Source organism: Mobula hypostoma, chromosome 4, assembly GCF_963921235.1.
Source record: "Mobula hypostoma chromosome 4, sMobHyp1.1, whole genome shotgun sequence".
Classification (NCBI taxonomy): Eukaryota; Metazoa; Chordata; class Chondrichthyes; order Myliobatiformes; family Myliobatidae; genus Mobula; species Mobula hypostoma.
In genome coordinates, this window is record NC_086100.1 from 138,132,541 (window position 1) to 138,158,352 (window position 25,812).

A 25,812-nucleotide genomic window follows, 5' to 3' on the forward strand; every position below is an offset into this window, starting at 1 on the left:
GTAATTCCAAGCACATATCCCATTTTTGCATAACAGCATTATTTATTAGGTCTTCTTCAAAAGATGTTTCATGTAATGTATCTGGCAATGTTGGAGGTCTTTTTATTCTTGGATGTGGGCAACATTTTCCTCTTAGAACAACAAATCGTCTCTGAAGGCTGTTTTATTTATATATAAAAATTTTGGAACAGTTGAGAAACATTTGTAGCAATATCACTAGTGCCAATTCATTTTGTTATCATCTAATTTCTCTAAACCATGTAAATACAACACGCAAATGATTATTCTGGTTTATTTCACTTACAAAGATTAGCAACATTGTTTAGAATGGCCCATATATTACAATTATAGGGGCACAAAAACTGTTCATTACAGTAGAAATCCCAGTTGTTTTCAGTGATTCTGTGTGCCTCAAAAGTCTATGCCATTTGAAGCTTTTCTGCTGCATTAGAATTGATGTAAATTTAGCAACTGGCAAGTTCTTCTCATGGTAATATATCCTAAAAATATCATTCGTCTAAGTGACTTCTAATTACTGCTGAGCAAAGAATATAACCCAGATAAAAACCAGTTTTACAAATATTCTGTATGTCTTTGCATAAATATTCCAAAATTATTTTTAATTGTTAGATGATACTTCATATTTCTGTCTTTATTTAATATTTAAAATGTTAATTTAAAAATAGTGCCTTGTTTTGCCATATGCTGATTGTGCAAATTCCATATGATTGACTGTCCCACGGCTGCTGGGCCTCCAGGATACTTTAACAAAAATTTGATATTCAAGAGTAATGAGAAATTGTTTTCTGGATCTTGTTTGCTTTTGCATTGCATATAAAAAAGATGCACGTGCAAGGGTAACCTAGCATGTTCCATCATAGTGTCTACTCATGCTATCCCACCCACATCCCTGAAATTTCTTGGGAGAGGCAGTGGGCCAGATTTGATTTACTTATGGGGAAAGTAAACTTGGAATGTAATGCATTTTAAAGAATCTGTTTTGTAATATGAATGCAAAACAGTTTTCTGAAGCTTTAACAATTATCTTCTGCTCTTCTCTGTAGGTGCATTAGTGGACCAAGGTGTGTTTGAGGAGCTTACTAGGGATTATGTACCACAGCTTTATGACTGTATGCAGTACTTGGGTGTTATCTCCACGATCTCACTGTCCTGGTTCCTCACTCTATTCCTTAGTGTAATGCCTTTTGAAAGTGCTGTTGTGGTTGTGGACTGCTTCTTCTTTGAAGGAATCAAAGTAATCTTCCAACTTGCTCTTGCTGTGCTGGATGCTAATATTGAAAAGCTTTTGAATTGTAAAGATGATGGAGAAGCCATGACTATACTTGGAAAGTGAGTTATTTTTAGTTGCTGTTTTTGAATACTAGTTTCTTTTAAAAATTATGTTGTAATTATGAGTGAATGGAAGTAGCTCAAGGTGGCACAAGAGATAATTTGCACCAAACAAATCTTTAAAGCGAAAGAGGATCTAGTGCTTTCCCGGCATGTATGACAAATAAACTCCTCGCGGACTTCCAGCTGGGTATCAGTATAGATTATAACAGACGTTTCGATGACAAGCTCTGCCAAAAGATGGCAGAGTTTGTCACCGAAACATCAGTTATAATCAATAGCTATACCCGGCCGGAAGCCCGAAAAGAATTTAAGATCTTTAAAGGTCATAAAGACAAACTTCATTAAGCGTTATTTATAACCATTTCCCCTTTAGTGAGAATATATCTTTGATGGATTAATGAATTTTGGATATGCCTTCTTTTATTATAGTAATAAAACATTTAAGTACAAAATAGCAAAAAAATTATATGTAAAAAAAATTATACATTAGAAGAATGGAATTAAAAATGATATAAGAAATTTAAATGTTAAGTATTGCAAGGACTCTCATTCCCTCATGGTCTGTGATGATCAATTGTTTTGAATACATAAGTCTTTTTCTCTAAACACTAATCATTTTATCAGCTTTAGTTCTGTTTGTTTAAAGAGATAAGTTTCATAAAATGAATTCCGTTTTTTTTTTGTTGACTAGGTATTTGGACAGTGTGACAAACAAGGACAGTACATTACCACCCATCCCTCATCTTCATTCTCTTCTCAGTGATGATGGGGATCCTTACCCGGAGGTTGATATCTTCAAGCTTATAAGGAGTTCATATGCTGTGAGTGACCAAGTGAATTCCAGTATACCTACCTGGGTAATTTATGGTTGATGAGGGATATTTGCAAATGATGATTTTATCCATAACTACACAAAAATCCAGGTTTAGCAGAGGGAAGAATAATCTGTCAGAAAAAATTAGAAAGCTTACGTTTAAAATAACACGAGTCAATTAGGTTTGCCTGGCCTAATGGCAAATTCATTATTCTTGCAGGCCAACAGGAACAGACTTAAATCAGCATTTTATACAAAACTAAATTTTATAGCATAGTACCATCTCTAGGCTATATCACTTCACACCCTTCAATCAATAACTACGTCATCAAACCGATCATCCGCTGCTCCCAACCTCCTGCTTTGAGGTGCTGAAGTGAAGGTCTCTCTGCCGCACCGATATCCAGGTTAACAAGTGGCCACGATTTGTTTTCATTTGATCTGCATGAGGCGGTTGGAGAGAGTTTTTTTTCTCTATTTTTCTTTTGTCTCTTTTTGCAATCTCACAATAAACCCTTGTTCATCTCAGTCAGATTCAGTTGCCCACACCTGAAGCCTGAATCTTCACTCTCGCAGAAAATCGAAACAAGAACAATGTTCATTGTTTTTGTTGTGTATGGCACCTCACCTCCAAACAGATTTCTCATAACCCTAACCCTAATGCAAAACTCTTCAACTTAAGGGATCTGGACTCCAGAGCCAAGGTCAGCAAACCTCAATAGTCAGGCTGCAATATTCAGTGCACACATGCTCAGAAGTCAAGTTTCAAGTCATTTTTGACTTTTGCTTTGAAATACACAAAGATGGAACTTGCATTTACCCTCCACAAGGCAAGGGCTCTGCTGCCCCTTATTTATAACACTACCAGTAATGGGTCATGAGGATCCCTAGAAAGAAGAACCATTTTCATATCTCAAGCCATGCCTCCACAAAGGAAGACATCAATAATAAGATTCACTGTTGCCTTCAATGCCCCAATGTGGTTTTTGATCAGTCGAGAGGAAGAATATTTAACATACAACGATCTCAGGCCTGACCCACCTACCTATGTGCTTCTGAGTCCTGAACGACATACAACAGGCTCCCCTAGGTATTGGAAGATTCCCACTACTGTTCTCTCTGCAAGTGTCTTCAAGTTCACAAGAAAGTAAATGCAACTTGTCCTGAATTTGGCCTATTTTACCATGTGCCTCCAAGTACCCCGAAACCTTGTCCTTAACAATAGACTCCAACATATTCCCAACTACTGAGGTCAGGTTAACTATAATTTCCTTTCCTCTGCCTCCCTCCCTTCTTGAAGAGTGGAGTGACATTCAATCATGCGGTGTTATTTGCATATCTGACAAATTTCAAAAATGACCACTTCTGAGCTCTTTTATAGGTTACCAGGTAGTCAGAGAAAGAGATCCAATGATCTACTCAACGTGGCCATGAGGGGAAAAGTGTAACACCCACCCCCCACCCCCACCAAATTCTTGGGAATTTCAAGTGTATGACCACTCGAAGTGGAGAAAAGGCTTTGTGTATCCATGCACCAGGAGTACACAAAAACCACGAGGCATCCTGGAGGAAAGCTGAACGACTAACAGGGCCAGAATTGGTATTCCTGTAAATACTGGGAAAAAAAGAGAGATACTCTTCCTATGAATGCTGCTTATAAGATTGTAGTTTAAACATCGCAGCTCCTTGAAGCAAAATACTGTAGATACTGGATAAAACTAGAATTTATCAGCAGTCAGAGTAACTGTAGTGAGAGTGAAGAGTTTACATTTCTGATCAATGATCCACATCAGAATGTTCTGAAATAGTTGGATTTATTTTAGCAGTTGTATTCTAGATGGATGTTAAGCTGATTAACAGGCCTGTTTATCAGGATTTTCTCATAGAAGATAATTAATCTGAACTATTAACTATGTTTTTAACCCAATTTTGCCCGGCTGGCTGATCAGTTTGTTGCCTATCCACCCATCTTCCCTGTGCCCGCTGGACTTTTTCCACTGTGCTTTCATACTGGGCCCTGTTAAGAACCATTGCATTTTGTTAATGAGGAAGCGCCGTTGAGATAATCATCTTTTAAAAGGAATTTAAATTCCAACATATCCTTCCCATGCAGATTTATTTTTGGAAAACCATCACTGTAATCTGATTAGAAGTTCTGAAACTGGCTATCAAAACCTTTACACTGACATGCGTGATATATCATGTTTGCTCTCTCACTGTAGGAATGTATGTGCAAATCTATTTTCAGAGAACTTAAAATCAGAGTTGGTGAGCTAAAATTAATTCTACACTAGGGCAACTTCGGAGAGAATCTTCATAAGCTAGAGATGCTGCCTGGCCTACTGCGTTCACCAGCAACTTTGATGTGTGTTGCTTGAATTTCCAGCATCTGCAGAATTCCTGTTGTTCAGAAAAAATGGGTCTTTTTCATGGTGGATTCATATAATGCAGACCTCTAGGATCAATTCACGGCCCTCAATTATTTTCGGTTTTTAATTATGATTTGAAGGGAGAAAAATATAAGATAATTGATATCAAAGTAAGTTAGCATACTTGTTGCCATGAGGATATTTGGATTCAATAACAGTTGAGTGAATGGGCAGACGTTTGGCAGATGATGTTTAAAATGGGGAAAGTGTGAGGTGGTGCATTTCAGTAAAAGGAATCTAAAGGCAGACTTGTCTAAATGAACAGAAACTGCAAATGAATGAAACTCAATGGAAAATAGGTGTCTGCATGAATCACAAGTTAGCAAGTCTCTGCGTCATGCAAGTAGGGTTAGAATTAAGAAATGGAAATTTGTTAGAAATGTTCAGGGTACGGTGAGGCTAGAGGATATAGTGTCATTCAAGGAAGTCCGTACACACAATAAATAATTTCCTGGGACTCTATTATAAGCACCTAAAGAAGTTGGGCCTGTATTCTTTGGAGTTTTCAAGTGATATTAATGAAACATAAGATTTTAAGGGGAATGTTGCTCCCTCTAGTGGGAGAATTTCAAATGATGGAGTCAGTTGCAACATAAGAAGTCCTCACTTAAACGAAGTCCGTGAGAATTTCTTTTTGTATATGCTGGTAAGTACCTGGACTTAGCAATCCTGGAGGGTTGTGGAGATTTATGGAGTACTTGGGAAGATAAAGGTACAGTTCTGAAAGATTGTGCAATTGAGAGCAACAGTGAATTGGCAATGAAGAGGAATTGAAAACCAGGCAGATTAGCATGATTACATGCCCAAATAATCTGTTCCTGCTCCTACTTTCATGTGTTCTTATGATTTGCAGATTGTATTCGCATAAAGATCTGTACAACATTAACTTGACCATGGCAGATTGTGTAGCAGGCTCTGATTATTTATGAGATCTTGTCTAACCAATGCACATTGATATATTACCATCATTTTACGTTGGGATTGCCATCTAACAGAAATTTAACTGGACCGACAATTTCACAGTTGTGTTCAGAGACCAAATATTTTCTGCTGAATATCCAGATTTGTACTCCTGTCAAATCTTCCCGTCACTATAGTCATGTGTGATGTTTTGAAAATTTTTAGTCACTATAGGTGAGTACAGCTTCAAAAACATTCGAAGCTTAACATTATCCAAAGTATAGGAGAACATTTGACTGTACAGATTCTCTATCCTAACCACTAGCATACTGTATCTACGATTTTCACCTCCTATCAGTGCACTGCTGTGGTCTCCAAGGCCACTTGGACAGGAGCCCACAGCCTTTATTCTGTTCCATCGTGAAAGAGCAGAACAATGAGAAGGCCACCACCTGAGAGTTTGTGCACTGTCCTATATTTGGAAACATTCCCTCTGGGTCTAAATTTGGGAACTTCTTACTCCCCAGAAAGGTTACAATTATTCTGGAAGTATGCTTTTCACCAGTCTCTGGAGCTTATGGGGATGGGCAACAAATACATTGCCAATGACTTTATTCAGTTGGTAAAACAAGTTTTGAAAAATTTATGGGACACTGCTTGATTAAACTGCTTGAATAAGGTTATTGTATTAATGGAATTCAGTATATTGAAAATATATGTAAGGCCTGTTTACTCCTTTCAGAAATTTGGCAGTATTAGAGCAGATGTGATCGAACAAATGCGGTTTAAGCAGAGACTGCGAGTCATTCAGACACTTGAAGATACAACAAAGCGTAATGTAGTGAGTGCAGTAATTTATATTTTACTAGTTTTGCTTGTATTTGCAAACCCTACTCTACATTTACATTTTAAACTAAAAGTAGTTTCATTTTATTTAAATGTTCAGGTTCGAGCTATTGTGACAGATACTGCATTCACTATAGATGAACTAGAGGAACTCTACGTTCTTTTTAAGGTAAGCAGTTTATCTGTGAAAGTAATTTTTTGCTTGGTTGGCATGTGAAATACTTCAGTAGTAAGTGTCCATCATTCCCAATAATATTATATACTTGTGATTAAAATGGAAACGTACTACAAGTAAACAAAATGTCTTTCCAAAATTGCATTGTTAAAGCTACTACTGTGATATAAATACAGAAGTGTAAAACTGACAGAGATGCTGCACACCATTCGTTGAGAAGATTCTATTTGGTTCCATCAAAACTAAAATGTATACATACTAAGCTGTTATTTTTAGGGCAGTTAGAGGTTACTGTCTGTCTGGCATTGTCTGTACTTTTTGAGTGCATATCAGAAAGCCTGTGTTACAAATAATTTTGTGCAAATATAATTATGCTGTTTAATTTTTATTCCTTGCCCAACAATTAGACTGATTTAATTAACATACTTTATATAAATTGGTGTAATGACTTAAAATATCTGTTTCTTTTACTAACAACAAGTAACACTTCACTAACAAGCTTGATTAATCTTATCCTTCATTTCACAGCATTGTTCTCCTCATAGTTTAACACTGAGGCTGAAGTGTGTGAGTAATGTACCCTAGTCAAGCCATTACCTGTAGAGAGTAAGTAAAACAAAAGCCAGTTAGTTGGTTTAGTCAACATAGGCCAGATGTAGAGAAGCCACAAAAGTATGTGGTTGACAAATTAAAATTTTGGGAAGTATATTACTATTGATTTCTGATGTTAGGGTTAAAATACATCATGGAAACCACTTTTTAATATAAAATTTTGTGACTATTGTTATTACGTTGCAATTTAATTTGAATTGTACTAAGTAACAAGAAAGGAAAGAACAATTGAATTGCATGCATTTCTTTGGTTATTGTCGATTTCTGATTTAATTTCATATTCAAGAACCTTTCAAATTTCCAGAAGATTTACCTATTTTAGTTTTTTGTGATTCCTTTCAGTCTTAACCAGCAGTAAAAGCAAATATTTCTAATATCAGTTAGCAATTTCCAGTATTTGGGTAGAATTGTCAACTTTGGCCAGGGTATAATATGAATACCTTGCCTTTGTGCCCAACGCGTGCCCCCTAGGCCTGAGTTGACATAGTGGTAGTAGTAATATGAATACGTATTGTAATCAACCACTGCAAATTAAAAGGAAAGTATTAAGTGTCTAGTCCAATCATGCTGCATTATGCCAACATTGATGGTGAAATTTGCAGCAATTATTTTATTTTATGGAAAAATAGTCTCTCTGAACACTTTGTGCAGTCAAGTATGCAAAAATTTGATGCGTTTGTATCGTTAATACATCTTGCTGCTAAATCTGCGTCCATTTTGTCAGTCAAATTTTAAACCATTTTCTTGTGCACTAGTCACTCTAACAATAGTTCAGTGTTTCAGAAATAATGCACCATGCTGTTCAGATAGCTATCTAAAAACATTTTACAAGAAGAATCTTTAAAACTTCAACTTTCTACGTTCTCCTGTCGGTCTTGCTCTAATTTCATTATGTTATCATGTGAGAAAGACAAGCAGGAGGGGCACCGGGGGGGAGGCGGGGTTGATAAGAAGAAAAGAGGTAAGAGGGGAACCAGAGTGGAGAATGGAACAAGGGGGAGTGGGAAATTACCAGAAGTAGAGAAATTGATGTTCGTGCGATCAGGTTGGAGTGTACCAGGATAGAATATGAGGGGTTGTTCCTACAACCTGAGAATGGCCTCATCATGGCAGAAGAGGAGGCCATGAGCCGATATATTGTATTGAGAATGGGGATTAGAATTAAAATGGTTGGCCCTGGGAAATCCTGCTTGGTGCTTGACAAAGTGGTCTCCCTATCCATCCCCTCACTACATTTTTTGAAGGTGTGCAAGCAGTAATTTTTCAAGTATTTGAACATTTTATATGATAACGTTTTTCATTTTATATGGTATTTTTCACATGTTTAAATATTAAGGTCAGAGGCATTGAATCATAAACTTACCAGCTTTTAGACAGTTTTTCTGACTGTCGGAATGTTGCTCACTAGTTTTTATTTGGGCAGGACTTCTCCCAGACCACCAGTATGGCCCAAATTTTGACAGGTAAGGCCCTGATACTGTTGAGTGTCCTGCCAGTTGAGTCCACTTTAGTCTTGGCCAGCATGGTTTACCTTCTAAAACAAAACAGTGTTCATGTGAAATAGGGAAAACAAGCAATAAATCCAGATGGCAGACTTCATTCACCCAGGTCAACCAGATTTTAACTGGTTAATTTTTTTTGCTTGTACACTGAGATGCAAATCAAACTAAAAATATTAACTGTACCCCCAAGTTAAGGAGGTGTTGCGTTTCTCAAAACTGTTTATATTGTAAGTTTCTGTGATGCACTTTTTCTAATGTAATAAATAGAGGTGCATTCCCACAAGAAGTTTATTTCTCTGTAGTAATGCTTCCATGGATGCACGATCTATAGGCAAGGGAATTCTAAATGTATTTTAGGTAAAAGAGAAAAGGCTGTTTCAATTAGTTAGAAATGTGTGCTATATTGTTTGATAAAGCATTATTTTACAAGTATCAATAGAAAGATTGTCTTCTTAGTTTCCTAAACAAATCTTACAAGTGACTTCCTCCTGTGAATTGACAGCTTAGTAAGTTAGTTCAGTTCTTTGTTTGGGTTTTGTCTTTGTTTGTATGTATGTTTGTTTAGTTATTTCACACAAATTCTATAGGAGCGAATATTTCCTCTGTTTCACAAAATTTTTGGTTGTGATTTGTGAATCCTGTAAGGGCAAATATTTGTTACCCAAATTGCCATGATGCAGTGTTGCATTAATAGTTCTGTTTCTGATTTGAAGAGCAATAGGCATATATGTTATGGTCAAACAACAGGAATTCTGCAGATGCTGGAAATTCAAGCAACACACATAAAAGTTGCTGGTGAATGCAGCAGGCCAGGCAGCATCTCTAGGAAGAGGTGCAGTCGACGTTTCAGGCCGAGACCCTTCGTCAGGACTAACTCAGGTTAGTCCTGACGAAGGGTCTCGGCTTGAAACGTCGACTGCACCTCTTCCTAGAGATGCTGCCTGGCCTGCTGTGTTCACCAGCAACTTTTATATATGTTATGGTGTTCATTCTTGCATGGACTGAAGTGCAACTATTTATTGAGAGGCAAGGTCTATGACTTTGTGGTTGATTAGAACTTAGGGCTATCTGGGTGCTGTATTTGAACAAAAATTCCATGCAGTGATACCTTGAGAAAAATTAACATTGGGTGCCGCAGTAACTGATTAGAGTTCAATTCCTACAGCTGTCTGTAAGGAGTTTCTGTGTTCTCCCCATGACTGCATGGATTTCCTCTGGGTGCTCCCATTTCCAAAGACATACAGGCTAATAAGTTGAGAGCATGCTATATTTATGGTTGTTGACTCAAAACAATACGTTTCACTGTATGTTTCCATGTACATGTGACAGATGATCAAAACAGCTAATCTAATCTTTGCTAGTATTACTAACTAATGGAGAGAATTTTATGAACCCTGCATGGTGGATAAGTTTCCATGCCAAGAGACAGTAGACTAGCAAGTTTCAGTGTTCTTTTCCTGAGCATCCGAACTGGGATTTAATAGACTTCCATGCCTACTGTATGCTCTAGGGTCAGTGGGTGGATCTGAGCCTAATTGTGTAGGATGTCTGAATGGATATTATAATGTGGGCAATGGGTCAGGTGTAATTAGGGCCAAACCAGTTGCTTGGAAGCATTGCGTATTCTGTTAGATTATTGGGATGGAATTGGGTACTAGTGTAGTTGTTCCTGAAATACGGTAGTTCAGCATCTTCTACAGTGCTTTAGAAAGTGATATTTCAAAAGGAATGAAGTCCTGATATAAGGAGCACAAAAGCAACTTGACCTCGGAACTATACAAACATACTTTTGGATTTGGAAAGAGGGTAATTATAACTTCATTAAACAGGAGCTGGAACAGAATTTGGGGAGTGTTTGTTGCTGGGTAAGTCCATGTCTGATATAAGGGAGTTATTTAAAGGCCGTCTGGTCAGAATTCATGACCTGCATGTTCCTATAAGTAAGAAACACAAGGATGGCAAGATTCCAGAACCTTGGATAATGAAGGATATTGCAAATATAGTCCAAAAGAAAAAAAGTCAAAGTGAAGTCTGTTGTCATGTGCATAAGTACACTTATGGGTGCAATAAAATGAAAAGCATCACAGGCACACAGTATCAGAAACACAACATTTGACAAAGAAAAAAAACAAACTATACAAAATTATACCTGAAATTAGAATAATTCAGAGTGGTAATAGTTTTGCCATACTGAGATAGTGAAAAGGTGGGTTCATGATCTGTATGTTTGAAGGGAATTAGTTGTTTCTGCTGGTGTGGGACTTAAGACCTCTTGCTTCCAGCCTGATGATTAGCTGCATGCGAATACACGGCCTGGGAATCTTTGGTGTATGTTGCCTTCTTGATGCAGTATCTCATGTAGATCCTTCTGATGTCGGGGAGGGATGTGTCATTGATGTGCTGAGTCTACTCGTCTCTGCAGCTGAATGTGTTCCTTTTCATTCAAATTGCTGTGCCGGATTGTGATGCAGTCTGGATACTTTCAATAGCACGTCTGCAGAGGTATGTTAGTGTGTTCGGTTTCAAAATGCAAAGGGAATTTATTATCAGAGTACATATATGTCACCATATACAACCCCAAGATTCATTGTCTTGTGGGCATACTGAATCAGTGAAAGACCACACCAGCTTGGGCATTCAACACTCTGCAAAAGGCAAATAATTGCATATACAAAAAATGGTTTCATGCCAGACTTGCTTCACTTTCTGCAAGAATAAAGATTCTGGCGTGCCGCCTTTATAATTGCATTGATGCACTGGACCCAAGACATATTTGATATATTAAAGCTGCTGACCCTTTCTCCTGCTATTCCACCTACTGTATAGGGACTGACACATTTTTGCCCTCTTTCCCTTTCCTGGAGTCAACAATCAGTTCTTTAGTTTTACTGATGTTGAGCAAGAGGTTGTTGAGCACCACTCAACGAGCTATCCTGTCTCCCTCCTGTACACTGACTATAGGAAGCTGAAATCAATAAGTCCTTTCAGGAATATAAAGGAAGCCCAAGAGAACTTAAACAGGGCATCCAGAGAGTGTTGTTAAACGTCTTTCGTGAGTAGGATCGAAGAGAATCCCAATGCATTTTATAGATCTGTTAAAAACAAGGGTAACTTGGGAAACAGTAGGCCCATTCAACAACAAAGGAGGGAATTTATGCCAGGAGCCAGAGAAGTGGGCAAGGTACCAAATGCATGATTGTCATCAGTATTCACGAAGGAGAGAAATGTGGAGGATAATGAGGTCAGAGAGAGCTATGCTGATTCCTGAGGGCGTGCTACTATCAGGAAGGAGGATGAGGTGTTGGGGCCTGGAGAATATATCAGTGGTGTTCCTCTGTTTAAAAAGGACAACAGAGATAAGCCAGGAAATTATAGGCTAGAGAGCTTTACATCAGATGTACGGGAAATTATTGGAGAACATTCTAAGAAATGGGTCCTACTCCCATCTGGAAAGGTGTACGCTTACTAGGAATAGTCAGCACGGCTCAGTGCAGGAGAGGTCATATCATACAAACGTGATTCGTAAGATAAGTTGATGATCTTTGTCTTCCAAATGATTCTTTTAGTTGCTCTCTGTAGGTTTTTAAAAGCTTCCTAATCCTCTATCTTCCGGCTAACTTCTGCTTTGTTACGTGCCTTCTCTTTTTCTTTTCTATTAGTTTTGACTTCCCTTGTCAGTCACAGTTGTACTATTTTGCCATTTGAGTATTCCTTTGTTTTTAGAATACATCTGTCCTGCACCTTCCTCATTGTTCCCAGAAACTCACACCATTGCTGCTCTGCTGTCATTCCTGTGATCATCTCCTTACAATTTACTTTGGTCAACTCCTCTGTCATACCACTCTGATTTCCTTAACTCCACTGAAATACTGCTACACCAGATTTTAATTTCTCCCTATCAAAATTCAAGTCGAACTCAACCATATTGTGATGACTGCCTCCTAAGGGTTCTTTTACCTTAAGCTCCGGGATCATAAGACCATAAGACATAAGAGCAGAATTAGGCCCTCTGGCCCATCGAGTCTGCTCCACCATTCAATCATGGCTGATCCTTTTTTTTCTCCTCCTCAACCCCATTTCCCGGCCTTCTCCCTGTAACCTTTGATGCCATGTCCAATCAAGAACCTATCAATCTCTGCCCTACATCCAATAACCTGGCCTCCACAGCTGCATGTGGCAACAAATTCCACCAATTCACCCCCCTCTGGCTAAAGAAATTTCTCCACATCTCTGTTTTGAATAGATGCCCCTCTATCCTGAGGCTGTGCCCTCTTGTCCTAGATTCTCCCACCATGGGAAACATCCTTTCCACATATACTCTGTCTGGGGCTTTCAACATTCAAAAGGTTTCACTGAGATCCCCCTTCATCCTTCTAAATTCCAGCAAGTGCAGACCCAGAGCTATCAAATGTTCCTTATATGAGAACCCTTTCATTCCTGGAATCATCCTTGTGAACCTTCTCTGAACGTTCTCCAATGCCAGCACATCATTTTTAAGATGAGCAGCTCAAAACTGTACACAATACTCAAGGTGAGGCCTCACTAGTGCCTTGTAAAGCCTCAGCAATACATCCCTGCTCTTGTTTTCTAGACACCTGCAGTTCATTACATAACAGCCAGTCCAGTACGGGTGATCCCCTAGTAGGCTCAATGATAAACTGCTCTAAAAAGCCTTCTCATAGGCACTCAACAAACTACCACTCTTGAGATCCATTTACCAACCTGATGTTCTCAATCGACCTGCGTATTGAAATCTCCCGTGACTGTCATAACATTGGCACTTTGATACACCTTTTCTATTTCTTGTTGTAATCTGTGGTCCACATCCAAGCTACTGTTGGGAGGCCAACATATAACTGCCATCAGGGTCCTTTTACCATTGCAGTTTTTTTTGAGCTCAGCCAGAAATTACTACCCTAGAGGTCCTGCTTCTCAGCTTTCTCCCTAGCTCTCTAAGTTCTCTTTTCATAACCTCTTTTGCTTTTCCTTCCTATGTCATTGGTACCAATATGTACCAACACATCTGGCTGCTCTCCATCCCCCTCCAAAATGCTGTGGACACGATCCAAAATGTCCCTGACCCTGGCACCCGGGAGGCAACAGACCATCCAGGTGTCCCATTCACGTCTATAGAATCTCCTGTCTGTTCTCCTGACTATTGAGCCTCCTGTCAGTACCGCTCCCCTCTTCTCCCTCTTTCCCTACTGCACCACGGATCCATGCTCAGTGCCAGTAACCCAGTCTCTATGGCACTCCCCTGGGAATCCAAAACCCCCACAGCAGCATCCAAAACGCTATACTTATTATTGAGTGCTAACTGCTTATTCACTGCCTATTCCATGGAAGCAAATTTGTTCTCAAGTATGTAACATTTGGGATATGAAAGGTATAATAGTATTGAAAATCGTATTTAACTGAGATTAATTGTATAAATTGCATATGACTTAAAGTGTTCAAAAAAATAATTTCTTCTTTAAAACAATTTGCTGCAACTTTCAGCAACAATGGAGGCAAAACTATTGGTTTACAATTGTACATGACTCTTCATTTGAAATGAATTTGTGCTCCATTAAAATAATAGAGAAACATGCCGGATTTGAATCGGAGTTTCCACCTATTTACCTTTTGAAAATCATTCTCACTTAAAATATTTATTGCAATATTCCAGAGATAATTGACTATTGTTCTGCATTCAATTGAAATTGGGAAACGTATTCTTTTAACAATTTGGGAGAACTCAACAGTTTGAGGTTCATGCTAAACATTTGACAGAGACTTGCCAAGTAGTAAAGGAAAGATTGTGTGTTATGATTTTGTTTTTCTAATGCTGAATGATGATAGATAAAGGCTGTTATTTTAAGGTTCTGTTCACAGAATCTTTGGTACGTCTGTGAATGGAGCGAATGTGATAGAATAGATTGGTAAAGCCATCTTTCCATTTCTTCTTTAGGAGCTTCTTCCATTTTCTCCCCCTTCATATGCTTAAAGAGCAAACTCTGAATATTAGAGCTGATCATTATTCTGAAAACTAATGACAAATATAACTTGTATAAATTCTTCAAAATGTAACTTTTAAACATATCCATTAAATTTCAAAATTGAGTGATGTGTACTATAAAAGCATTTAGTAAAATGAATTATTTGTGATCTACGCTTAAATTCTGACTATCACAAAGGTTTTTTTTAAATCATTTTCACATTTAGGCTGAGCATCTAACAAGTTGTTATTGGGGTGGAAACAGTAATGCCACAGATCGCCATGATCCTAGTCTGCCTTATCTTGAACAGTACCGTATAGACTTCGAACAATTCAAAGGATTGTTTGTACTACTCTTCCCCTGGTCATCTGGTGCACATTCAGATATACTGGCTAGGCGCTTATTTCGACTACTAGATGAGAATGGAGACTCTTTAATAAACTTCAAAGAATTTGTCACAGGATTAAGTAAGTAATAATATTTTCCATTCACCATTGTGCATGCCTTAGTCATTAACAAGCAAACTGAAAAATTTACATAGAGTATTCACATGAAATTACTTAAACAGATTAAGCAATGCCCAGAAGAAATAAGAATTTGAAATTTAAAAATTTCTACAGTAATTTAAACAGAAAGGCACAATGTTGAATAGTTGCACGTGCAGTAAAATGGCATGACAATTTGATGTTGGACTCTTCACAGAGAACGAAGTCTGTATTCAGATATTGATGGATGGTCATTCACTTGTGTTGGTGAATAAGTCTGAATATTCATCGAGTGGGGTTACCAGTAGTCTTTCTGGCATGAAGCTGATGTTGCAGATTAGATCAAATAACTGAGAACTCCTCAAGTCCCCTGCTACAATTATGCTTGCTTAATTTGAAAGTAATTTCATCCATCAAAAGTAGCATAACTACAGTGGATTCTGGTTAATTGACCCACTGGTTAATTGGGGCAGCTGTTTATTTGGGCCAACTCTTAAAGAACAAAAACTAATTGAGAAACTAGATGAAATTCCTTTCGTAGTGGGACGCTATGCCATTTAATTGGGACAGGAGACTTTTGTTGAACAGTTTGTAACTTGTGTCACTCACATGCACTTATGTGGCTACTAGACGCTAGATTGTGCTTAGAGCAAACAGTCTTAAAGTACTGTAAGTTGTGTGTATTTGTCTTCTAAAAGCAGTGATTTTTGTCAATGATAGTTGGTGAGAAATTAGCAATAAGACAATTCAGAACTGTTTTGCTCACTGCTGTTTCAAGCATTCAGGCTTGGAGATGACAGAAATGGGTGGGAGTGAAAATGAAAAGTTTTCACTTCAACAAATTAGAAACTACGAGGAATTTTAAGGTATTGACAGTAATCTTGAATGTTACAATGAAAATGAAGACTTAGAAAATGCAATTGTCAAAAATTGTATGAAGGCAGTCCGTTATCTACACTGGGTGTCAGGTCTGATTTTGTTCATTTACAGTCAATCAAAAGAACATGGTAGCATACACTGGGTTAATTCCTCCATCGCTAACTATTTGGAATCAATATACAGTTTTATAGTACTGTAATAGTATTGATAGTGTTCTAATTTGTTCTGCTTTTCATTTAAGTACATAACTTGTTACATAGTTAAACCATAGTTTGTCTTTTTCATACCTTTTTAGCTATTTCAATGAAACTTGGGCTATTTGGGGCAATCGCTTAACTGGGCCAAAATATACCCGCCCTGATGTAGCCTAATTAACCAGAATCCACTGTGTACTGTTCAATTTATCGTGTGATTTTTTTTCATAGTATTGTTTAATTGAGAATTAAAGCAATAGGTACACTTGAAAATGGCGGATGGGGTAGAGGGAGAGAAACTTGAATTAAAGCTCAACTATGATTATATGATCTATCAAATAGTCTTTTCTGAGTTTTTAAATATAATTATATCCATTATTTGTTTTCTTAGGTACAATGTGTCATGCAGATCTTGTAGAAAAATTGAAACTGCTATATAAAGTACATGTGCTTCCTGGTAAGAATATTGATATTTATCTTTATCGCCGTAGAAATGGCACTTAATTGTCGAGCCTGCACTCTTTATATAATTATTCACATCTCAGCAGAGATGACATCACTGGTAGAGAAGAGAAATTGTGTGTAAATCAATTTTAATGGGATGGAGAAACTCAAAAGGACTGTGACCGAGGAATTTGAATGAAAGTGCTGGGCGTTAAAATAAATTTCATGACCTTTTCCTTTCCTGACCACATAGTTCAAGGAAGGTCATTGATGGAATAGTTGAAGATGATTAGGCTTGGAGTCTTGCCCTGAAAAACATCGGCACAGCTTTAAGAACTGGGTTTGATCCTGCATCTCTGTGGATGTTGCACTCTTTTCCTGGCACATTCTAGATTTTACCATATTTCCTAGTTTCCATGACCTTTTCAAATTGAGTCTCTAATGTTTGGAGTAGTCTTGGCAACCCCAAACTCTGCATTGGTTGAGCAGTTTATTGATTGGAGCTGCACGATACTACTTTAAATAACAACTTTCATCATATTGCTGATGACCAGAGAACAGACTGATCAGATGGCAATTGTCCTCATATTTGTGAATACTTGGGCAGTTTTTCGTAGTGTCTGGTTGACGTAAGAGTTGTATTTGTACTGGGATGATTCAGCTAGAGATATGGCTACTTCTGTACCATGTCTTCAATACTAGGTCCTTATTATCTGGCTTAGGAACTTTTGGAGTATGCATTGCTCTAAGCTATTTCTTGATATCAAGAAGACTGAATTGAATTGGCTGAAAACTGGCTAGAGCAATGCTGGGAACCACAGGAGACGGCTAAGATTGACCATGCAGTAGATACTTCAGGTTAATAGTGCTTTTATCGTGTCCTTGGCAATTGTGCACTGAATGAGAATATTCTTGCTATTTCTGTTATTTCTTTGTGTCCACTACCAATAAGGACTATATGTGTTAAGACTACATAGCTTTGATCAAATCCTTTATCCCTAAAAAATGTACAATACATTTGCTTTTTAACACAAGATCAACTCATTGTAACATTGCTGGTTTGGCACCTCATTTTTAGGTAAGATTGTCACTCTGGGCTGCTAACTGAACCAAGGCTGCTTCCTGGCTCATTTGTAGTGGTAGAGTGAGGCATTTTCCAGCCCATGAAATGGCAAATTGTGATTAAATAGATTTTGCTATTATCAATGAACCACAATGTTATGCTTTGTAATTCCAGAAACTAATCAATAGAAAAACGTGGGAGCTGGGAGTGAAGTGTCTACGTAGTTTTACTTCAGTGAGGCATTCAAATGTGACATTTGAATGTGGGTTAATGACATTTGCCATTCATGTACTTCTTACCTATAACTCATAATGAATTACGTAAACAAACAATGCTTAATCAAGCAAATTATTTACAATATTACTCAAATATTACTGGAATATGAAATACACTATACTCTTCCTTGCTATAAATTGCAACTCAATAGATAATGCATCTCAACTCAAATATGTAATGTATTGCTGTGTAGCCATCTTATATATACGGCATACTATATAATACAACTACTATACAGTGGTATGCAAAAGTTTGGGCACCCTGGTCAAAATTTCTGTTACTGTGAATAGTTAAAGTGAGTAGAAAATGAACTGATCTCCAAAAGTCATAAAATTAAAGATGAAGCAACACACATAAAATTGCTGGTGGAACGCAGCAGGCCAGGCAGCATCTATAGGAAGAGGTACAGTTGACGTTTTGAGCTGAGACCCTTCGTCAGGACTAACTGAAAGAAGAGATAGTAAGAGATTTGAAAGGAGGAGGGAGAGATCCGAAATGATAGGAGAAGACAGGGGGGAGGGATGGAGCCAAGAGCTGAAACACTCTTTTCAACATTTTAAGCAAGATTTGTGTATTATTTTTGTTTTGTACAGTTTTAGAGTGAAAAAAAGAAAGGAGCACCATGGAAAAGTTTGGGCACCCCAAGAGATTTGAGCTCTCAGATAACTTTTACCAAGGTCTCAGACCTTAATTAGCTTGTTAGGGCTATGGCTCATTCACAATCATCATTAGGTAAGGCCAGGTGATGCAAATTTCAAGCTTATATAAATACCCTGACTCCTCAAACTTTGTCCCAACAATCAGCAGCTCCTCTAAGCAGCTGCCTAGCACTCTGAAAATTAAAATAAATGATGCCCACAAAGCAGGAGAAGGCTATAAGAAGATAGCAAAGAGTTTTCAGGTAGCGGTTACCTCAGTTCATAATGTAATTAAGAAATGGCAGTTAACAGGAATGGTGGAGGTCAAGTTGAGATCTGGAAGACCAAGAAAACTTTCTGAGAGAACTGCTCGTAGGATTGGTAGAAAGGCAAATCAAAACCCCCATTTGACTGCAAAAGACCTTCAGGAAGATTTAGCAGACTCTGGAGTGGTGGTGCACTGTTCTACTGTGCCGTGACACCTGAACAAATATGACCTTCATGGAAGAGTCATCAGAAGAAAACCTTTCCTGTGTCCTCACCACAAAATTCAGTGTCAGAAGTTTGCAAAGGAACATCTAAACAAGCCTTATGTATTTTGGAAACAAGTCCTGTGGTCTGATGAAGTTAAAATAGAACTTTTTGGCCGTAGTGAGCAAAGGTATGTTTGGAGAAAAAAGGGTGCAGAATTTCATGAAAAGAACACCTCTCCAAATGTTAAGCACGGGGGTGGATGGATCATGCTTTGGGCTTGTGTTGCAGCCAGTGGCACAGGAAACGTTTCACTGGTAGAGGGAAGAATTAATTCAATTAAATACCAGCAAATTCTGGAAGCAAACATCACACCGTCTGTAAAAAAGCTGAAGATGAAAAGAGGATGGCTTCTACAACAGGATAATGATCCTAAACACACCTCAAAATCCACAATGGACTACCTCAAGAGGCACAAGCTGAAGGTTTTGCCATGGCCCTCACAGTCTCCCGACCTAAACATCATTGAAAATCTGTGGATAGACCTCAAAAGAGCAGTGCATGCAAGACGGCCCAAGAATCTCACAGAACTAGAAGCCTTTTGCAAGGAAGAATGGGTGAAAATCCCCCAAACAAGAACTGAAAGACTCTTAGCTGGCTACGGAAAGCGTTTACAAGCTGTGATACTTGCCAAAGGGGGTGTTACTAGGTACTGACCATGTAGGATGCCCAAACTTTTGCTTTGGGCCCTTTTCCTTTTTTTGTTTTCTTGAAACTGTAAAAGATCGAAATAAAAAAGTAATCTTGCTTAAAATATTAAAGAAATGTGTCATCTTTAACTTTATGCCTTTTGGAAATCAGGGCATCTTTCACTCGCTTAGCTATTCACAGTAACAGAAATTTTGACCAGGGGTGCCCAAACCTTTGCATGCCACTGTATATATTATTCAAAGCATAATAAATCTTATATTGTTTCATTCAGGCCTAAAGATTTAATTGCTGTGGAGGATTTCTTACTCTTGTGAGATAACATCTTTCCTGACGAGGGTCTGGGGGGTAGTGTGGGTGTCACTCTGCCTGGCAGATGAGACTTGTGGCCGTGAAACAATCTCAGGTTCTGGGGCCTCCTCTGTGGTGGTTGTAAGAGGTGACTCTGGGATTGCAGGAAATGGTTATGACAGCTCTGGACACTTCTTCTGGACATGTTGGCATTCTGAACAATGCTTGGCAAGCTACTCGATCTGCTGATCTGTCCCAGGCCACCAGACAAATCTTCGAGCCAACACTTACATTTTACCACATCTAGATGATTGGCATGTAAGTCCTTCAAAATTGTAGCTCTTAGCTTGGATGGTACAATAGCTGTCAATTCCCACAGAAAGCAACCATGTCAAGGAACAGCTCATCCTGGCAGTGGTAAAAATGGGGGAAATGGAACTTGTACTGCACATTTCAGCCATTTTGGGTGGCTAAGTGGACATAAGACAGTACAGGCTCTTTTCTGGTTTCTCTTTGGATCATCACTGCCATAATAGTGAGACTTTCAATTTGCATTAGGGAGAATACATCAAGAGAGGGTGTCCTCTTTTGTAAATTTTTCAGCTGTTTCCTTTTCCAAGGGGAAATGGGATAATCCATCATCATTTCCATGATTAGTTGTCCTCCTGAATTCGATCTTGATCTTGTAATTGTGTCCTACAAGAAAACAAGTCTAACAAATGAAACTCAAGGGGATGACTAAAGTCATGGAAATGCTGATGGATTGTCATGTTTACCCTTGGCCTGAAGAATGTACGTATTCTCCCTAATGGAAATTGAAGCTCTCCTTATTACTACAGAGATTATCCAAAGGGAAACCAGAAAATACTCCACACTATCTCAGATCTACAGGGCCACCCAAAATGGCTCGAATGTGCAGCAGAACCTCCAGTTCCCCCATTTTTACCAGCGCCGGATGAACTTGCCCTTGATGGAGGTTGCCTTATGTGGGGACTGAGAGTTGTTGTCCAATCCAAGCTGGGAGCTAAAGTGTTGGAGGAACTACAGTGCATGCTAGTCATCCAGGCATGGTCAAAATGAAAGCATTGGCTGGAAGCTGTGTCTGATGGCCTGGGATAGATCAGCTGATCAAGCAGCTTGCCATGCACTGTTTGGGGTGCCAACACATCCAGAAGATGTCAAGAGCAGTGCTTCTCCATCCCTGAGAATGATCTGCATTGCCCTGGCAGAGGATTCATGGGAATTTTACCAGACCATTCCTGAGCACATATTTCTTGTTAGTAGTGGATGCAGCTACCGAATAGCCAGAAGTGTTCCCAATAGCCCCCATTACAGCCTCTCACACTGCTAATTGTACTGAGAAGCCTCTTCTCAAGGACTGCTGTTCCAGGACACTTAGTCAGTGACAATGGGCTACAGTTTCTTGCAGAACAGTTTCAGCCATTCCTGAAAATGAATAGAGCAAGGCATATTACATCTGAGGGAAAAAAAACATCTGCACCAGCCAGCTGCAAATGGTTTGGCGTAAAGGTTTGTCCAAAGTCTAAAAACGCACTGCAAGCAGCGTCGGCAGAACACACTACACTGACACTGAATCAGAAGCTTGCCAATCTCCCCTTTGCATATCACAATGCAGCACACTCCTCAAGCAACAGCTCTCCAGCTATGCTGTTCCTGAGTTGTCTCTTGCATTTACAGTTGGATCTCCTCAAACCCAATCTCAGAAGGCGTATGCAGGACAAACATCTGAGACAAATTGAAGGCTCTTCAAACAAGGAGGTTCAATGTTTCAATCCTGGATAAGCAGTCCTGGTGAGGGACTACAGGAATTAAGGACAGAACTGGACCACCACCCTCCTGCTACACAGAGGAGATTGCATCTAGTATTACCTGGAGATGACACATTGATCAGTTGAGGAGAGCCAAGTCAATTGTTGAGAAGAAAGGTGGCCTGAGCTGTCAGAACCACTTCCTGCAGTCTCAGAGTCAACTCCTACCACCTGGAGGAGGCCCCTGAATCTGAGATTGCTTCACAGCCACAAGATATATCGTGTGTGTGTGTGTGTGTAAGCTCGGGTGCATTTTATATTCTATTTTGGGTTGGAGTTTATAGCTAAGCAGGGAGGAGTGTTGTGTATTTCATATTTCAGTTATATTTGAGTAATAAATTTACAGAACGGTTTAATTGAAGCATTTCTGATCTTTTAATTAATTCATTACAGGTTGTATGTGCGAGTACATAAATGGCGCTCGTTATCATGTCACCACGTCATACTTGTGCATCTCACTAAAGTAGAAGTAAATCTAAGGCCTGCATTCCTGGCTCTGTGTTTTTGCTTTCAATTGGGTTTATGTTTCAGAGTTACAAAACATAACAATAATTAACACAGTTAAATACTGAGTTAAAAGTAAATGCCTTTATGGATGTATCTTATAACTGATCTCTCCATTTAACATGAGCTTGCTGTTCCTTTTGTAAGTTTATCATGAGAGAAGAATAGCAGACAGGTTTCCATTATTTCTTGGCTAGCTAACTGCAGAAATTCACACTTCGCTGCTGGACTCCAAGAAGAATGCAGTGCTCATGTTTGGAACTTCTGTCTTGGGACAAGCTCATGTATGAGCTAGGAACTTGCGATCCTTTACAGGCTACATGTCTGCAGTTTCCTGCAGAACTGGTGGTTTTTAGTACAGTGTATGGGGACAATGTCAATATTTCATTAAATAGGAAAATCTTTCAAATTGAGTTAACCCATAAATCAGACCATCTCTTTAATTATTTCATAGAAAACAGAAAGGTTTTCTAGGAACTGAATGAAGCTGTTTCTTCTCATTGTATTTAGAACCATCTTTCAATGAACAAGAGGACCCTGATTCGGCATTTGAAGCTACACAGTACTTCTTCGAAGATGTAACGCCTGACACTGTTCATGGTAGGCTTTATGAACAAGTTAGTGTCTGTATTTTTAATAGTGGTGTTTATAATGCAAGATGAGACTTTGCATTGTTTATAGGTTTCATTGACTGCATCAGTGCAATTAAAAGAAATTGCAAAAAGGGCAAAGATTAGATACAAGTTGATCATGTGGGAACAAACAATATTTTTACTGGATGAAAACGGTATCTTGTTGGGCTTTTGGAAAATTTTCAAGATTGTTTAATGTGATTTCCAGTAGACAAGTGTAAAGGAGAACAAAATAAGTGTTACTTCTGATCTGATGGAACCCCCAACAAAACACAAAAGATGAAGAACTCGATAATTAAAAAGCACCATAAATTTAAATATATAAAATAGCTTGTATACATTGATTATATGTCCATGAGATGACACTAAGCTGTACAATAGGTGACTGACAGGAAATAACAAAGTAGTGGTAGAGCTAGTGGATAGAGATGTTTTTCAGTCTTGCTGCTTGGGGAATATAACTGTTTTTCAAACTGGTGGTCCTGGTGTGAATGCTACGTCATCTCCTCCCTAATGGGAGCTGGGGCGTGGGATCCTTCGTGATGTTACGGGTCTTTTTAAGGTACCTTTCTGTATACATGTCCTTGTCGGCAGGTAGGCTAGTGCTGCGTTTTGACTACCTGTTGTAAAGCCATCCTGCCCACAGTGCAGTTTCCGTACCTTGCAGTGATGCAGTTAGTTGGGATGCTTTCTACTGCGCATCTGTAGAACGATGACGTGCGTTGTCCGACTCTCTTCGGCCTCCTCAGAAAGTAGAGGCATTGGTGAGCTTTCCCGATTGTGTACGATGTCTTCTGGCACCATGTGAGGCTGTGTGTGATATGCACTCCCAGGAGTTTGAAATTGCTTGTAGTTTCCATTGCGGTTGAGAGTGTGAGTAGTGAGAATTTTCCAGGAGTGATAATCATCTCCTTTGTCTTGTTGACATTAAGGAAGTGGTTATTTGCCTTCAAATTGTGGATAGTGTGCCGGAAAATAAAACTTGTGGAATTAATTCCACAAACCTAAGTGTCCTGTTCCAGATTTTGTCCTTCATATGTATCCATAATTGATGTCCCATAAGAATTTAAAGTTTTTTATGTTCTTAGAAGTGGATAGAAAAGCTCTGTTTTACATCATACAAAATGCAATTAGAATTGCAAAATGAGTCACACAGAGCAATGAGATCATAAGGCAAAAAGGAAATGAACACAGGTGCTTTTGGAATTTTTCAAATGTTTTAATGAATGTACAGTATGAAGATGCCTCAGCTCTATAACCCAGTTAATAATCAAAGTTAGAGGCATTAATAGACATAGAAAATATAACTAAATCCTGTATTTGATAAACTGAACTATAAAAAATGATACACCTTGGCAGTTCTCACTTTTGCTAAGAATGAAACAGAAGAGTTTGTTTTATTCGGGAGAATCTTTTTCATGTCAATTTTGTGAAATTTCACTACAACTAAACTCTTGTAAAGATTTGCTACCTTGGAAACAGCTGTACTTTAGCAGTATTTTTTGCAGATAATGTAATTCTCATCTTTACAAACCACAAAGCATCCAATTTATGGTGAGTAAGATTATGTAAATAAGAAACGAGTGATTTCTACAGACATTTCTTCAATAACAAACAAACTCTAAAACACTGCTTTACATGTAAATCTGCTCATTTGTTCTGAAAGAAACGTCTTTATTTCTGACACTGATAATGTCCTAAACCAAGAGATGATCCACTTAAGTGATTGCAGGTTGTAGTCCAATAAATCAGTAGTTTTCTGAATGCACTGATAACCCACCACAGTTCCCACTGAACCTTTAGAATGATCAAAATAGCTTGACCAAAATTGATAAAAGTAATGTCATGTTAAATCTTTCTGAACCACATTTCCACTTTTTGCCTGTACGGAAAGTTAGGAGAGGTCTTCCCCTCACTCTTGTCTATTGTTCTTTGGCATTGCTCCCACGGTGAATGCAGTATGACTGGTGGAAGAGTGATGGGTAGAAGTGGAAGGTGTTCTGACTGTATCAGTTTGGCACGAATTGTAGTCACCATTTGATGTTAACCACCTGAAAGTCAACAGCTAAATCACTAGCATCGTGATGGTTACAAGATTGTGAACACAATAATCTTTTACACAAACTTCATAGAAGTTCTGCCATTCCCTCAAAGAAGTATTACATATAATGTGTTGGAGATCAAATTATTGGAATGTCATAATCCCCTCAAACATGTTCCCCTTCAGATTCTAAATATCAATTAGGTTGTAAGTGTTAAAATGGAGCTGCCCACCATTGCCATGCTGAAAAGGATGGGCTCAGGCCCTGAACAAAGCCATGTATGAGGTTAGGATTGGACTCCTCTTTGTTCCTTAACATTTTTATGTGCTTGTTTCAGCCGTTTGTATTATTGCACCAAGCTTTCGTGCATGACCATCACCTAGTGAAAGTCCTCATCTGTACCTTTTGCAGCAGAACTCATGCAATCTTGATCTCCTGGGAAGCTCACGCTTGTACTAGCCTTCCTTTTGCCCTGCCGCCTTTTATCTCTGAAGAGTGATTATGTGCAGATCCCTCCTGTAATCTATGCTGCAGAAATGCATGATGTACAAGTGTTTAGTTTTATTACTGAGTTTGGACTGAGTGACGTGGGAGGAGGGGAGGTTTCCAATGATCTTTCACCATTGCCTGAGAAGAAGAGGCATTTTGGCAATCTGAAAGAAAAGGCATGTGTTGGATTATGATGGGAGTGGAAACAACTTAGTGCATTGTGGCTAAATCACCTGCAAAATAACATGCAATTCAGCA

General features: G+C 38.6%; 1 protein-coding gene across 1 annotated transcript in view; it reads left to right on the forward strand.

The window, feature by feature from the left end:
• tbc1d9 (TBC1 domain family, member 9 (with GRAM domain)) overlaps positions 1-25,812 on the forward strand; it is a 61,141-nt gene that overhangs the window by 32,312 nt on the left and 3,017 nt on the right. Inside the window, exons 12-18 of the mRNA XM_063046618.1 lie at positions 1,065-1,350; positions 2,045-2,174; positions 6,239-6,337; positions 6,443-6,511; positions 14,836-15,076; positions 16,559-16,624; positions 22,902-22,991. Of these exons, the coding sequence (XP_062902688.1) occupies positions 1,065-1,350; positions 2,045-2,174; positions 6,239-6,337; positions 6,443-6,511; positions 14,836-15,076; positions 16,559-16,624; positions 22,902-22,991 (981 nt within the window). The remainder of the gene's footprint in view (positions 1-1,064; positions 1,351-2,044; positions 2,175-6,238; positions 6,338-6,442; positions 6,512-14,835; positions 15,077-16,558; positions 16,625-22,901; positions 22,992-25,812) is intronic.